Genomic DNA, 17,456 nt, shown 5'->3' with positions numbered 1-17,456 from the left:
CTGGCTCGCGGGTCCGCTCCAGCGAGGAGGACGACGACGCCGGCGCCGCCATCTTGGCCGGCGAATCTCCTTCTCCGAGGCCGGCGCTTGCCCCAGCGGATCGCCGGCCTCGGAGCGGCCCGCGGCAGCGCCGGCCCCGTCGGCGGCTCATCCCCGCCGCCCCAGATCCCGCGGCCTCCGTTGGTCCTCGCCCCCTACTGCGGGCCGCCAGGTAAGAGCCCGGGACGGGACAGTATCCTCCCCAGATGCCCCCTTCTCCCTGGGCCCGGGTTTGGACGGATATCGGGCGTGGAAGGCTTTGACCAATTCTGGAGCATGCACATTCGCAGCGGGTTCCCAGGAGTTGTCTTCAGGGCCAAAATTTTTCCAGGACAATAAGTAATATAGCTTTCCTCGCTGTCTTTTTGCATCCAGGACCTCATCCACTTCAAACTCTGGATCGGGATCTGCGTCTAGATCTTCGGTTTCCTGCCGTTGAGGGTGCCATCGAGACCCTCGAAAACTCTTCAATAAGGAAATATGGAAAGCGTTATGCACCCGCAGAGTACTCGGTAGCCGCAATCGATATGTCACTGCTCCAATTCGGGATTGGATTGCAAAGGGTCCAATGTACCGAGGTCCCAATCTACGGGAGGGCACCCGAAGCCGGAGGTATTTCGTGCTTAACCATACCTTCTCCCTGGTTGCAAGACGGGAGCGGTTTTCCGATGCCGATCTGCAAAGGTCTTGTATTTGGTGGCTGCCTTCTGCAGTTGTTCTCGGGCCGTTTCCCAGACTCTTTGCAGATCTGCCAGAGTTTCATTAACCCTGGGAGTCGGAGATCCAGACGGGAAAGGTGCTGGAAGTCGAGGATGTCGTCCATACACCAAGAAGAATGGAGAGTCTCCCGGGGCCGAGTGGACACTGTGATTATATGCAAACTCGGCCCAAGGGAGTAGGGCGACCCAGTTATCTTGGCGTTTGTTGACGAATGCTCGTAAGAACCCTTTTAACGTTTGGTTCGTCCTCTCGACCATGCCATTGGTTTGGGGATGGTATGCTGATGAGAAATGGGTCTTCACCCCCAATGCAGTACACAAGGCCCTCCAGAAACGCGAGGTGAATTGGGGGCCTCGGTCACTAATAATCCGCAGAGGCAGCCCGTGAAGTCGAAAAATGTGTTGAATGAAGAGTTGAGCTAATGCGACCGCCGAAGGAAGTCCTGGCAAGGGAACGAAATGGGCCATTCGGGAAAAACGGTCAATTACCACCCAAATCACCGTATGTCCCCGAGAACTGGGGAGGTCGGTGATAAAATCCATGGAAAGCTCCATCCAGGGCCCCGTCGGTACGGGCAGTGGTTGTAGCTTCCCCATGGGGGTCCCGATCACCGGTTTGATCCGGGCGCACACAGGGCAGGTGGTGACAAATTGAAGAATGTCCCGCCTCATCTGAGGCCATTGATACTGCCTGGCAATGAGCCTCAGAGTCTTCTGATACCCAAAATGTCCCGCCCATCTGGACGAATGCCCCCATTGCATTACCTTCGCTCGTTCAGCGGCCAGCACTAGTTCTCTAGTAGGAGCCACCTTCCCCACGGCCGCGCTGAGGCATGCCGGATCCAACATGGCATGGGTCTCCTTAGTCTCCTCTGGAAGCTCAAATGCTCTGGAGAGGGAGTCCGCAGGGGTATTTTGAGCAGCCGCCCGGAAAACTAATTGAAAATGAAATCTGGCAAAAAACAATGACCACCGGGCTTGTCGGGGATTGAGCCGTTGAGCCTCTTGTAGATACAGTAGATTCTTGTGGTCCGTGATTACCGTGAATCGATGTTCCGCTCCCTCCAGCAGATGTCTCCATTCCTGCAGGGCTAATTTTAAAGCTAAGAGCTCCCTGTCCCCTACTGTGTAATTACATTCTGCCGGGGAGAATCTACGAGAGAAGAAAGAGCACGGCTGGCGCCGGCCCTTAGAATTCACCTGCGAGAGGATCGCCCCGGCTCCCAACGCAGACGCATCCACTTCCACAATAAAGGGTTTGTCTGGATCCGGAGCTAGTAAAATGGACGCTGAGTTGAATGCCTCCTTTACCTGGCGAAAGGCCACCTGCGCCTCGGGCGGCCAGTCCCGGACCCTCGCGTTCTTTCTAGTGAGCGCTGTCAACGGCGCCGTCAGTTGAGAATACTGGGGAATAAACTGACGATAGTAGTTCGCGAATCCTAAAAAACGTTGCAGTGCTTTCAATCCCAGTGGTTGTGGCCATTCTCGAATTGCCCGGAGTTTGGTTCCATCTGTAGCCCCCCGGGTAACAGAATGTGTCCCAAAAATGGTAACGACTTCTGATGAAAAGCGCACTTGCTGAGTTTAGCAAACAGGCGGTATTGTCGTAGCCGCTGCAGCACTGCGCGAACATGACCCACATGTTCCGCGGGGTTTTGGGAAAACACCAAGATGTCGTCCAGATACACAATTACCGTGGAGTTCAGTAAATCCTCGAGCACATAATTAATAAGTCGCTGAAACACCGCAGGGGCATTACATAGGCCAAATGGCATCACCCGATACTCGAAATGTCCCTCGTGGGTGTTAAAGGCCGTCTTCCATTCGTCCCCTCGCCGGATCCGCACTAAGTTGTAGGCCCCCCGTAAGTCCAACTTGGTAAACATCTGGGCTCCTTGCAGCCTGTCAAAGAGTTCGGGAATGAGCGGTAGAGGAAAGCGATCCTTTACCGTGATGGCATTTAACCCCCGATAGTCGATACAGGGCCTCAAGGAGCCATCCTTTTTAGTAACAAAAAAGAACCCGGCCCCGGCCGGGGACGTAGAGGGCCGGATGAAGCCCCTTCGCAGATTCTCCCGGATATACTCCTGCATAGCCTTGGACTCCCCTCGGGACAGAGTATACAGTCGGCCCCGCGGTGGCATGGTATCTGCATCAAGTTAATGGCGCAGTCAAACGACCGATGAGGCGGTAGAACTTCCGCCTCCACTGGACAAAACACATCTGCAAAGTCCCTATAGTCCATGGGCAGGGAGCCCAACTCCATCCGCGCCCCCCCGGGCATACTAGTAAATGCGGGGCAGCTGTCGGTCCGGCCCTTACAACAGTTCTCTCGGCAGGAACTACCCCAAGCTTGGATACCTCCTTTGGTCCAGTCAATAACAGGGCTATGATTCCGTAGCCAGGGCAATCCCAGAACCACTGGATGAATGGTCCGGGATAGTACTAGGAATTGGATTTCCTCCCGGTGATCCTCCCCCACCTGCAAGGTTAAAAAGGAGGTGATCTCCGTGACCGGCTGCGGTAATGTAGTTCCCTGGATGGAGGTGATTTGCAACGCTGGACGCCGCGGGAGCGTGGGCCAGCCCATCTGTTGTAGCAGTTCATACCCGATGAAGTTGCCCCCCGATCCAGAGTCCACCAGGGCCCGGGTCTGGATAGCGGTCTCGTGCCACCGTAGAATTACTGGCAGTGTGATCAAGGAATCTGGTAGGGGAGCGGCATGCCCCAAGACCCCTCCCCTCAAGGTGCCTTGGGGGAGACGTTTCCCGCCCGGGAGGGGCAGGCTCGAATAAAATGTCCGGCCTCACCACAATAGAGGCACAGTCCGTTCCACAAGCGTTTTTTCCTGTTGGACGAGGCCAGTCGTTGACGGCCCATCACCATCGGCTCCTCCTCATTCTCCTTGGAGTCCCGGTTCCCACGGCGAGGAGACGGCCCCTTAGTAGTCCGGGACGTTCCCCGTGCCCACTTCTGCCGTTCCGCCCGGGCTCTTGCTCGCTCCTGGAACTGGGTATCTACGCGGATACAGAGCAAAATCAGAGCGTCCAGTTGGCCTGGGACCTCTCGCCCGGCCAACTCGTCCTTGATTCGTTCTTGTAAGCCTTCCGTAAAGATAGCCATTAAGGACTCCGGGTTCCAACGGAGCTCCGTGGCTAAAGTCCGGAAATGAATGGCATAATCGGCCACCGTTCCCTCACCCTGATGAATTCGCAGCAGTTCCGATGCCACGGAAGATGGTCTCCCAGGAAGGTCGAACACCATACGGAACCGGCGCTGAAATTCACTATAGTCATCCAAGATGGGGTCCTGTTGCTCGTTAAGTGGGGCCACCCAGGCCAGGGCCTTCCCTTCACAAAGGCCCATGATATATCCCACTTTACTTTGATCCGAAGCAAAGGTCTCCGGTTGCATCCGGAAAGCCAAGTTGCACTGATTGAGGAACCCCCGGCAACCTCCGGGGGCCCCATTATATCGTGCCGGCTCAGGGAACCGAGGTCCCGTGCAGAACCCTCCCGAACGGGGAGCCGCTGCGGCCCCCTGGACCGCAGCGGCCTGGTTCTGTACCTGAAGCGTAGAAAGTTGAGAGCATACGTTTTGGAGCGCCCCCGACAGGGCGTTCAGCTGCTCCTGCTGCTGCTGAAGTACCTTAGCCAGGTCCCGTAGATCGGGCTGCGTAGGCGAGCTCATGGCTTCCGTTTCCTGTCCTGTGGTGGTTGTTGGTGAGCCCTTGGGTTCCCGGAGGCCTGGTAAGACCTCCGAGGACCGCCGCGCACCCCGAATCTTCACCCGCGGCGACCGCCGTTCACCGAGGGTTGAGCCCTCAGCTGCAGGCGGTCAGCAGGACTGCTGGAACCGCGGGGTGACGGTCGGCCTGGCTGGTAGTCAGCAACTCAGTCACTAGAGGGCGGCTAGCAAGGGCGGCTAGCTGCAGAAGACACAGTTTCTGAAGGTGGCTAGCAAGGACGGCTAGCTGTAGAGGACACAGTCTCTGAAGGTGGCTAGCAAGGACGGCTAGCTGAAGAGGACACAGTAGTTGAAGGTGGCTAGCAAGGACGGCTAGCTGAAGAGGACAGTCTCTGGAGATGGCTAGCAAGGACGGCTAGCTGAAGAGGACACAGTCTCTGAAGGTGGCTAGCAAGGACGGCTAGCTGAAGAGGACACAGTCGTTGAAGGTGGCTAGCAAGGACGGCTAGCTGAAGAGGACAGTCTCTGGAGATGGCTAGCAAGGACGGCTAGCTGAAGAGGACCCAATCTCTGGAGGTGGCTAGCAAAGACGACGAGCTGAAGAGGACACAGTCTCTGGGGTGGCTAGCAAGGGCGGCTAGCTGAAGAGGACACAATCTCTGGAGGTGGCTAGCAAGGGCGGCTAGCGAAGAGGACCCAGTCCCTGGAGGCGGCTAGCAAGGACGGCTAGCGCAGAGGACACAGTCTCTGGAGGCGGCTAGCAAGGACGGCTAGCGAAGAGGACACAGTCTCTGGAGGTGGCTAGCAAGGACGGCTAGCGAAGAGGACACAGTCCCTGGAGGCGGCTAGTAAGGACGGCTAGCGAAGAGGACACAGTCCCTGGAGGCGGCTAGCAAGGACGGCTAGCGAAGAGGACACAGTCCCTGAAGGTGGCTAGCAAGGACGGCTAGCGCAGAGGACACAGTCTCGGGAGGCAACAATTCCGATCCACTGTGTGGGCTTCTGACGAACGAAACGGAAGCACTGGACTCCTTCCGTTTCGTGGTTTAAATCCCCGGCCCCGTCGGCGGCTCGTCCCCGCCGCCCCAGATCCCGCGGCCTCCGTTGGTCCTCGCCCCCTACTGCGGGCCACCAGGTAAGAGCCCGGGACGGGACAATTTTGTACGTGTATTTGCTGTGTGGTAAGGCAGCACCTGCAGTGTTGTAGACATATTCCACGAGGGCTAAGGCCTCCTTCTGGGCAGAGCATTTATGCATTCCTCCACAGGATATTTGCCAGGTGGCGACTTGGTCCTCTCTTCATTCCTTTGTCAGACATTAATGGCTGGACCTCCAGTCCAGGCAGAACACTTCATTTGAAGCTTCCGTATTGATCCTGAGAGTTTCCCCATGCTTGGTGAGTACTGCTTTGGTACTTTCCATTCGTCGGGAATGGTCTGGAGCAGATGACAAGGAAGGAGAACTTTAGATCTTACCTGCTAATTTGCTTTCCTTGAGTCTCTCCAGACCATTCCTGAGCCCTACCCATGAAGAATGTGTGGATCTAGTTTGTGCTGCGGGGTGCCTAGGGGTCCAGGAGCTGCAAGTTTCAGATTTCTGTTTATTAATATCTTGGGCAGATTCGCTCGACTGATTTCAAATTTCTCTTGGGTGCTCACTCCTTTCCAGGGTTTCCTTTGAGGGCCCTACTGTTCCTGTTGTTTGTTTTACTGTTGTTACCTACTGTGCTTTGCTATGCAAAATACTGAGCAGGTCAGAGTTGCACAGTCCCTTATACGGGTGTCCGTAGTCAATAGTTCTCAGTCTCCCTCTGCTGGTAGGAGTGCATATAACCCATTCATCGGGAATGGTCTGGAGAGACTCAAGGAAAGCAAATAAGCAGTTAAGATCTAATTTCTCCTTACCTGGCAAGGTGCTCTGGTGCAAAATTACCCGCACAGGAAGCAATTCTATAACAAGGCACCACCATTTAGGCACCAAAATTAAGCAAGTAGTGCACCTATTCTAACAGTACTTATGCGCTTAATTGCAATTCTAGAATAAGAGTAAGTTGACGTCATCATGCACATATTTAGTCACTAACATGTACCTCAGATCTATAGCTGATGTAAATGTTAGAGCTTAAATGTGACATTTATGTGTGTAATATATGGTATTTTATAAGGTAAGCATGTAAATATCTGCCCCAACTATGCCCTGCTCATGCCCTTCACCTGTGAACACCACCTTGCATTTAAGTGCTAAGCCATTAGAATGTGTAAGTACAGAATAGTGGTTAGGCATACTAGTGGCATTTATGTGTGTAAGTATACATTTGTGTGTAGGGATGGTAATATACTATAAATGTAAGCGTGCAAATGGCTCTTAAATTTAGGTGATCTACTATAGAATGAGGGGGGTAGAGTTTAAATATTTCTAGGTGATCACAGTTTTTAGATTGCAGTGAAAATATATTTTAGCTCTGTCATTTTGTTGGGAACTTTTCTATATCACTGTGTGCCCTGAATCTATATTAATAACATGGTGTGTTTGATAGGTGGAACTGGATAGTATTCTGTATTTTAAAGGTGATTTATGTTTTTAAAAAGGAAAAAGTACAACATCAGCTTTTGAAAATAGTGTTTCCTGAATTTTCCTGTTAGATGCTAATTCCTTTTCTGATACCCTTTTCCCTTATAGGTAGCAATGCCTCATCAGTGGCTGGAGGGCAATTTGCCTGTCAGTGCCAAATGTGCAGTGTGTGACAAGACATGTGGCAGTGTACTTCGCTTACAAGATTGGCGGTGCCTTTGGTGTAAAGCTATGGTAAGATTACTTCCACTTGTAACAGACATCCTGCAGTCCAGCATACTTTTGAGGGTAATTTTATAACCACCTGCCTACATCTAAAGGGCAAGTTTGTTTTTGTTTATTATGAAGTCTTGATATACCACCTTATCTGGTAAGCAGGTCATGGCAGTTAACAAACAAAGGTATATAAAAAGGAAAAGTAGGAAAGCAATGCCAATGATTCAGGGGTGGTTGAGTGATTCTCACACGGCCACCTCTGGGCCAAGGGCTCACAAACGTCACAGGAATCTATTTCAAAATTAAGCAAGTCTGTCCCAACCCACAACTCCTTCAGCTTCAATAATAACATTTATTAACAAATCACTAGCACTGCTAGGGACAACAGGATAGCACCACAGTATGCTGATCTTTCCATGGCATAGATCAGTGATTTCAACCTTTTTAATCTCATGGCACACTTAACAGAGTACAAAAATTGTCAAGGTACACCATTGGAATCTTACCCATACACGCCCAAATAAACTGAATGGTCCATCCAGTCTGCACAATAGTCACATTCATTATCAATTCAAGATTAAATTAACAATGAATGTGATATTATATACTTGATCATACTGCTACTGGGAAACTGGAACAAGATGGACTGTTACAGATTCCTACACAGACACCTTATGGCAGCAGAATCCTTCAGCTCAGTTGCAAATGCAGAATATGACTCTCACCTGATACAAAATAGGGAGTTGCAAAAAACATGAAGACAAAAACTGAAAGCAGTGATATCGGGCTCTACATGTCGTGCAACACTAGAGAAATAGAAAGAAATGCATGTCCTCCTGTGCTGTTCAAAATAATGCCAACAGATAAAAATTCTCAACATTGACATAATTCAGTCACTTAACTGAAAATGAAATCATTTTTCCTAACTTTGTGGTCTGGTGATTTTATTATCCCAATCATCTTGTTCCCAGTCTTTGGTTCTGCTTTCCTCTCTTCTGTGATCATAGCTCTGTTTCCATGTCCTGCTTTCTATTCGCTATTTCTTTTCTTACCTCCTGCCCCTATGTCTGTTTGGCACTGATCTTCATGTTCAGATTTCTTCAATTTCTCTGCCTCCTTCTCAAATCTGTCTTGTTTGACTCTTTCCCTCTTCCCTTCCCTTCATGTGCAGCCTGTCTCTCTTCTTTCCTTCTCTTTATGTCCAGTCCCTTCCCTCCCTTCCCTTTGAGCAGCCTGTCTCCCTTCTTCCCTTCCCTTTATGTGCAGCAGGTCTCCTCTCTTCCCTTTCCTTTTCTTTATATGCAGCCTGTCTCCCCTCTTCTCTTCCTTTTCCTTCCCTTCTTTTCCCTTTATGTTGTCAGCAGGCCACCACCTTCACAGACCTGCCAAGTCTCCCGCAATCAGCGGGAGTCTCCCGCTTTGGTGGGTCATCTCCCGCCAAAGTGGGAAAGTCTCTCGTTGAAACACGCCGCGGCGCTAGCTCCCTCTTCCATTTCTGGCCACTGCTGCTTCACCTGTTGAGCAGCAGCGGCCGCAACAAAAAATAAAAAGAGCTTCAGCTAACAAACAAAAAAATGTAAAAAAGCAAGCGCGGCACCGCAGGCAGCCTTCAGGCATTGGCTGTTGGCTCTGCAGCTGCTCCTGTCACTTCACTGCCCCTGGAGCAGGAAGTTGAGATTGACTTCCTGCTATGCTGGCGTTTTCAATTCTGTGCACTGCCTTTCGATCTCGCAACGGCGCCCCACACTTTCTCCAAAGTCATGGTGGTGGTTGTGGCGGCGGCTTTGAGAAAGCAGGGAATCCTAGTTCATCCTTATCTAGATGATTGGTTGATTCGAGCCAAATCAAGTTCGGAGAGCGAGGAGGCAACAGAGCGGGTTTTAAGTTTTCTGCAGTCTCTAGGCTGGGTAGTGAATCCGGTCAAGAGTCATTTGCTTCCATCTCAGTCTCTGGAGTATCTGGAGGTGCATTTTGACACTGCGAGGTCGTGTGTTCCTGACTCCCTATCGGGTTGCCAAGCTGCAGGATCATGTCCGTCGGTTGTGTGCAAATACTCCGATGGCTCATTCTTATCTTCAGGTGCTGGGGCTGATGGCGGCAGCGATACAGGTAGTACCTTGGTCCAGAGCGCATATGCGGCAGTTGCAGTTTGCTCTTCTGGATCGGTGGTTGCCACAGTCTCAGGAGTTGGAGGTCAGGCTGCCCTTGAGAAGAGTTACCCATCTCAGCCTGCGTTGGTGGCTCCACACGCCGAACCTAGTGAAGGGCATGCCATTGGACCCTCCTGAGTGGATAGTGGTTACCACGGATGCGAGTCTGGACAGGTGGTGGGCGCACTGCCTCGGTCAGATAGCTCAGGGACGTTGGTCGCTGGAGGAAGCGCGTTGGTCCATCAACCGGTTGGAGACGTGAGCTATCCAGTTAGCGCTTCAGAGTTTCCTGTCTATTCTAGCCGGTAAGGCCGTCAGAGTTCTGTCCGACAATGTGACGGCAGTAGCCTATGTCAATTGCCATGGCGGCACAAAGAGCCGGGCTGTGGCCGAGGAGGTGGCAGAGTTAATGCGCTGGGCGGAAGTACACCTTCAGGATCTTTCAGCGGGACACGTGGCCGGGGTAGACAACATAAGTGCGGATTTTCTCAGCAGGCACACGCTGGACCCCAGAGAGTGATCGCTTTATCATTCGGTCTTCAACCGCATTGTGGTGGCATGGGGTCTGCTGGCGATGGATCTCATGGCGACGGCCACCAACACTCAGGTCCCTCTTTTTTTCAGTCAATGTAGGGATCCGTATTCCGAAGGGATTGACGCGTTGGTTCTTCCGTGGCCGTATCAGGAGCTGCTGTATGTGTTTCCACCGTGGCCGCTAGTGGGTCGAGTACTAAAGCGAATCAAGCATCACTCGGGTCCGGTGATCCTGGAGCCTCCGAATTGGCCATGTCGTCCATGATACGGAGATCTGGTACGACTGGTGGTAGAAGAGCCGCTTCCGTTAGGGGACTCGGTCAGGTTAGTTCAGGGTCCAATCGAGATGCCCGACCCCTCTCCGTTCTCGCTTATGGCTTGGCTCTTGAGAGGAACAGGTTGAGAAAGAAGGGTTCTTCTGCCAGGGTGATTGATACAATGTTGCGTTTGAGGAAGCGGTCTATTTCATTGGCCTATGTGCGTGTATGGCGGATTTTTGAGAGCTAGTGTCAAGATCGGTCTTACCTCCCCTTTCGTGCTTCGGTTGCAGAGGTGTTGGAGTTCTTGCAGGATGGTTTGGAGAGGGGTCTCTCTTTATCGTCCTTGAAAGTTCAGGTAGCGGCATTGACCTGTTTTTGCAGGAAGGTCCAAGGTTCTTCTTTGGAGTCTTCCCTGGACGTGGTCCGTTTTTGCAGGGAGTTAAGCTGATATGTCCGCCTATTCGCCTGTTGGTCCTGTCGTGGGATTTGAATTTGGTGCTGGAAGTACTGGTGGGTGCTCCTTTTGAACCCTTGAATGCGTGCACGTTGAAGGATCTTACTCTGAAGACGGTGTTTTTGGTAGCAATTACTTTAGCTCGGAGAGAGCCTTTCTTGTCTTTTTCCAAGGAAAAGGTTTCGCTGAAGACAGTACCCTCCTTTGTGCCTAAAGTGGTTTCCGCTTTTCATGTGAATCAAGTGATTTCCTTGCCGGTCTTAGGGGATAGATTGGGGGATTCCTTCTAGCGTCGCTTGGCGAAATTGGATGTCCGTCGGGTTCTGTGTGTTTACCTAAGAAGGACACAGGAGTTTCGGTCTTCGGATAAACTATTTGTTTTGCTTGGGGGGCCTAAGAAAGGTGCGGCCGCTTCTAAGTCATCAATTGCTAGGTGGTTGAAGGAGGCTATTGTGTCAGCCTATTTATTGAAGGGCCGTGTGGTGCCGCCTGTGCTTAAGGCGCATTCCACTCGGGGGGTAGCTTTTTCTTGGGCAGAGTGCAGTTTCATTCCTCCACAGGACATTTGTAGAGCAGCTGTGTGGTCTTCTTTGCATTCGTTTGTGAAGCATTACAGAATCAATGTTTAGGCAAGAGAGGAGGCCAGATTTGGTGCTGTTGTGTTCTGCTTCTAGGGGATCCCGCCCTTAGTATTTTACTGCTTTTGTACTTCCCAAGCGTCTTGACCGATCTTGAGGGTCGCTGAGGAAGGTGAAATTAGGCCTCACCTGCTAATTTTCTTTCCTCTAGACCCTCCAGACCGGTCAAGAATCCCTCCCTTGTGTACATCAATGCTGTCTGTTTTCTACTTGTTCTGGTTTTGGACCCGTGTTCTGCTGTGGCTGTTTTGTAGTATTGGTTTTCTACTACTTTTAGTTTCGATGCCATGGATGTTCTTTCTTCTGGTGTCAGAATGGGACAATTCGGGACACTGGTTGCGCCCGATCTGTCAAGCACTCTTAGTTTTGAGTTGGCGTTTTGTTTCCAGTTACAGGGTTTTTGGACAGTTTTGTCTTTAGTCTGCTTTGTTAGCTTTATACTGGATTGCTAGGGTTCTGCATAGGTTACATATACAGTGTTCTCAGTCTCCCTCTTCTGGTAGGAGTGCTTAACCCAAGTGTTTTGACTGGTCTGGAGGGTCTAGAGGAAAGAAAATTAGCAGGTAAGGCCTAATTTCACCTTTAGCTGCAGTGCCAGTGACTTCACAGTGACTTCACAGTGAGAATCCTGAAAGGTAACTTTAAAACCATACAAGAACGTAAGACCTTTGAAGTCAGATTGATTGAAAATTTTAACACCCAACAGAAAGGACTTAACAAGGATCTGGGGTTTCTAGCCCATTATAAACCATAAAGCTGTATTTCTCTGTTGATCACCCCACCCCTCACCTATCCACACCCATCCTGTTAGAATATCAATGATATGCTTTGATGTCCCCATGCATACCTCCTACCCACCCCCATCCTCCCACCCTGTCAGACTGTCATAGTAATGCTTGAATGTTTTCACTTATATACACGGTCAGCTAGCACAATTGCTTATTTCCGATCTGACGAAGAAGGGCAACCTTCGAAAGCTAATCAAGAAATGTATTAAGTTATATCCAATAAAAAAGGTATCATCTTATTTTCTTTTCCATGTTTTATTTTGTTTGATTTCTATTGATAACCTTTAGCTGCAGTATTTTGCAGCAACTGCAATTTATTAACAAGTCTTAAATTTAATACAATTTACAGGAGAGTACAATAGTCCAACTGAGACAACACAATAGTCTGCACCAGCAAATGAAAGTATTTTTAAAAAAGACCGATCTGATTGTTCTCAATTGTCACAATATAAAAAATATCCTTCTACTCAAGTAGTTTGGGATTCCATCATAATTGGGTATCTAAAATAATCCCCTAAACCTTAGCTGCAGAACCAACAATCCTCTCTGTATTTCACCTGGCCTTTAACCATTATGCCAGCAAGCAGTCACACTTTGTATCATAATATTTTTGCTGTGAAAAAAAATCCCCATCCCCACCTGGTGACTCAAAAGTATATTGTAACTATCTTTCAGTTTTTGGAGTTGTAATAGCCTTGTACTAAATTGCTTTTTATATATGTTGATATTCGAGGATCTGATCTGCTAAACAGAAATTAAGTCTGTATGTCTTTTTTTATTTTGGCAATTGAAAAACTGATGATATTAGCTAGTTAGGACACCTTGAATGAGTCCAATTATACTATAACTGAGTTATCCTTTGGATTGTTATGTGCAAAGTAGGTATCACAGGCCCTTTGAATAGCTTCACTAAAATCCTCTTTATTTAGGAATACATAGTTAAATTTTCAGCCTATCTTTTTAGACCCTGTAAAATATCCTCTCAGAGTCAGAGTAACAGCTGTATAGTGAGAGACAAAACGTTTTTGGATGTTGGCTCTGCTTACCCATGAGAACAGAATGCTGTCTAATTCTGGTATCTCAGGGAAGGTCCACTCATGGATTTGCTCATACTTGCAGGGTCATGTCCAAGTAGTGAGTGTAGGGAACTTCTTGTCTCACTCCAAACAGTTGTGAACAGGAGTGCTGCAAGGGTCTTTTTTTTCTATTTTTCTTTCAACCTTTATATGGTCCCATCATGTCAAAAGTTATGTGATCCACAGGTACATTATCATCTTTAAACTGACAACGTGCAATTTTTCTTTTTTTTTTTTGACTCCACAATGTCTTTTTTGACTCCACAATGGAATGTTCATGAAGCTACAATAGTGCTTCTCATCCATTTTTCCATGGATGGCAGATAATCGATTGGTCATGAACTCAGATAAAATTGAGAAGAGTCTTCTTTGCAAGGGCATTGTGTTCTGATATTTGTCTATTTCATTGGGAGGCACTGTGTTTGCTGTGGAACGCTTTGCCCAAAACCGTGAGATCTATCCACAACTATCTTAACTGAAAACTGACTTCTTTAAGAAGCCTACCCCCAAGACCCAAACTAATCCTCTACTTTCTGCGACACAGGATAATTATGGACTGTACTAGACTTCTATCACCATTCCCTCTTTATCTCTTTGTTGCCTTATACTAATGTTCTCACATGCCTATGAATTTACTATATTTATATTATTGAACTGGAGCGTACCGCTACAGTATTGTGTAAGCCACATTGAGCCTGCAACTAAGTGGGAAAATGTGGGATATAAATGTGTTAAATAAATAGAGTGAGTTGGTAATGTTGCATGTCTTTTTAGATACCATGCTTTTACCATGAAGACCCAAATTAGTGTCTTGCTGTGATCATCTTTGTTTTCACTTAGAATGATTGGACATTTGAGACTGATTGTTACAGATGTGACATTTATACCGGCTCAGGAGTAGTTGTTAAGGACTAGATTCTATATATTGTGCCTCAATTTCCACAGAAATTGAAGAGTATTCTATACAGTGCACTTTAAGTTAGGCGTATGTTATAGAATTTAGTCGAGGTCCATTATGGCATCTAAAACCTGGTGTAAATCCCGATGCCTAAATTAGGCGCAGAGCAGGTGTATTCTTTAACAACGTGCACAGATTTTAGAAATGCAAGGTAGGCACCTTTGTAGCTTTATAACATAGTGCCAACTAGGCACCTGATTGCCCTTTTAAAACTGGTGCTCTGTTACAATTACCTTCTACATGTTTTTATATGTTTTTTATATTTTTAATATTTTGGTAGGTGCATACTGCCTGTAAGGATCTGTATCCCCAAAAGTGTCCCCTTGGCCAGTGCAAAGTGTCCATCATACCTCCTACAGCACTCAACAGCATTGATTCTGATGGTATGTGATAATGGAATAAATGTTTTTTTATAGTGTGAATATATACATGTACAGAGTATCTTAAGCATTTGGTTAAAGAAGTGAAATTATGATTATCCATTCATTATTCATGCTAGTACAGATACTTTTATTTTAAGTGCAGTTCAATTTGCTTAGGGGGAACAAACATTTTAAATTATACATTAATGGAAAAGCAGATTACAGTAATAATATTGACTTTCTAGAGAATAAGAAACTATTAAGAGTCTAGAGATGCAGTATTCATTGGTCCTGATAATTTTCACTTCTTCACTTTTTATCCAAAGATGCTCATATATTACAGTGTGCAGCTATAATGTACAAGAAATATGTGAGCAGCTATCAGCATTTCACATGAGTGCTGAGCTGATTTGCTGTGTGTTTATGTAGAGCTGTATCGAATAGCATATTTTACTATTCAACCGAATACATAATGAAAAATATTATTCGGCTGAATACGAATACTGAATATGAATAATGGGCTTTGAGCTTTAACAAACAAATAATAAAAGAAGCAATGTGAAATCAGAGATCATGGGGTCCTTTTACTAAGGTGCACTGAAAAATGGGCTGCGCTAGTGTTGGCGTGTGTTTTGGGCACACGCAGATCCATTTTCCACCTCACTTGTAAACAAGGCCTTTTTAAAAATTTTGCCAAAAATGAACGTGTGGCAAAATAAAAATTGACGTGCGTCCATTTTGGGTCTGAGACCTTACCACCACCGATTGACTTAGCGGTAAGGTCTCACACGGTAACTTTGTGGTAATCGTCTACACCTGTAGAATGATGATTACTGCCCAGTTTCCGCTGCACGCAGGAAAATAAAAATTATTTTCCAGCGCACGTAATGGACTTGTGTAAAAAAAACAAAATTACCGCCTGGGCCACGCGGTAGCCGGGCAGTAACTCCAAATTGACGCACGTAGGATGCGCTTATGCGGCTTAGTAAAAGGGCCCCCAAGTGTTTATTTCAGTAGAATTTAGCACAGTAGAGCCCCAGCTTATTCATATTCAAATTTAAATCACTGTTTGGCCAAATACGAGTAATATATTCAGGGCAATATTCGGGGCTGAATTGAATATGAAAAGTCAGTGCAGCCCTATTTTATGATATGGTGTGTTGTGTGTTTCATAAAATGCAAAGAATAAACTAATGAACATTTTATAATTCAAATAACTTATTGGGAGCAGTTTTCAAAACTGTGAAGACAGCCTCTGGGCACTTTCCCCTATGGATCTTGCACTAACTCTCAAAGGGGAAATATGCACATCTTTTGTGCACCTGCAGAGATTTGTACCTGCTTTTTCTATGGATATGTTTTCCAAGCAAAAGAATGCAAAACTATGTGCGCTGTTGTTTTCTAGATCCCACCCTCACCCTTGGAATGCCTTTGTGAAACCTCAGGCTCAAGTACATCTATTGTAGAACAGTGTGCATACTTTTACCCACATATAATTTTCATACAGCCTAAATAGCCATTTATATGGGTAAATACTTTTGAATATTGCTGTCCCCAGTTATATAGAAATAAAACAAAATGTATGTATTAAAGAATTTCCAGTTCTAAAGTAGTTAGAAGTGTTGTAGGCTCCCTTAGCGTTCATAGTTTGTGTGAGAACTATCTCTTTCTAAATGCTTTGACAGGATTCTGGAAAGCAACCTGCCCTCCATCCTGTGCCAGTCCTCTGTTAGTCTTTGTTAATTCAAAAAGTGGAGACAATCAGGGAGTGAAGTTTCTTCGACGATTCAAGCAGTTGCTAAATCCAGCTCAGGTGTTTGATTTAATGAACGGAGGACCTCACTTAGGGTAAGGAAATGGAATTCCAGTTTTGTCTGCTGTTTTCCCACTAGTCATATTATGAATTCTGATTTGATATAGCCTCTGCAATTAGAATAAGCTATAAAACGTCACACAGCATTCAGTTTTCAGTGTCAATGTGCAAGTGCTGTCACGTGTTATATGGTTTTGTGAAGAATACCTGTGAGAGACTGAGGGAATACAAGACCTTTGTTTATACTGAGAGAGAAAATATAAGATACCAAAAATATACAAAATGTTATTCTGTGATTATGAAACAAAAATGATAAATTCTGTAAGAACATAAGAGTTGCCTTACTGGGTCAGACCAGAGGTCCATCTAACCCTTTACCCTGGTTTTTTTTCAGTGGCCAGTCCAAGTTACATGTTTCAGAATTTGTTGGTTTATTTTGATAAAAATGTTTTAATGAAATTGGGGGTGTTGAGTTGTATACCAAATGGTGTTAACTTGCTTAACTTTCAATGTTGTTGTGTAATAGTATTGTTCACATTAGTCTCAAAGTGAATGTTTATTCATTAGTAGAACATTAAAGCTGTTTCTTTGTAGATATATCTGAACATTTTGCTGCATGCGATCTATCAGTAAGCTCAGAATGTCTTTTTCATGGGTGGAAATGCAATTTTCAGGAAATCTGCAAGTAACATGATATCCATTACGCATACTGAATAAATTAAAGGTACATTTTAGGTGCCAGCTCTAGCTGTAGAGCTGTTTACTGTAAGATTGGTTGTGACAGGGGTTCCTGTAGAAATCATGTGCTGTTTTTCAGAGAAAGAGGAAAGATGCCTGCTGTTATTGTGGTGACCCAATGAGTGGCATTGAGGGGGGGGAGGGGTGCGTTCATGGAGATGCTGCTCTAACCCTCAGGATAATGGTTACCTAATGCCACTTAGGCATGCTGTCTGGAGAGAGGGATCAAAGATGAAGGGATGAATGAAGAGACAAAAAACATCAGTTTTGTAAATGTTATCACTTATATTTTAGCTGCTTCTGTGGTAGAATTGGTGCATGCAAATTTTTATTGAATTCCCCAGCATATGATATATGTTTATTTCATTACACATTGTTATATTGTATTTTGTTGAATATATTTATGATCTGCTTGGAGCCGGATTGGATGGGTAGGCAAATATAATTAAGTAA

The 17,456-nt window shown here is 46.9% G+C and overlaps 1 protein-coding gene across 1 annotated transcript in view; it reads left to right on the top strand.

The window, feature by feature from the left end:
* Positions 1–17,456, top strand: part of DGKH (diacylglycerol kinase eta) — a 676,008-nt gene that overhangs the window by 430,034 nt on the left and 228,518 nt on the right. The window contains 3 exon segments of the mRNA XM_030202410.1: positions 7,125–7,250; positions 14,371–14,473; positions 16,138–16,300. Coding sequence (XP_030058270.1) covers positions 7,125–7,250; positions 14,371–14,473; positions 16,138–16,300 — 392 coding nt within the window.

This window comes from Microcaecilia unicolor, chromosome 4, assembly GCF_901765095.1.
Source record: "Microcaecilia unicolor chromosome 4, aMicUni1.1, whole genome shotgun sequence".
In the NCBI taxonomy this organism is placed as follows: Eukaryota; Metazoa; Chordata; class Amphibia; order Gymnophiona; family Siphonopidae; genus Microcaecilia; species Microcaecilia unicolor.
This window is presented reverse-complemented; position numbering and strand designations above follow the sequence as displayed.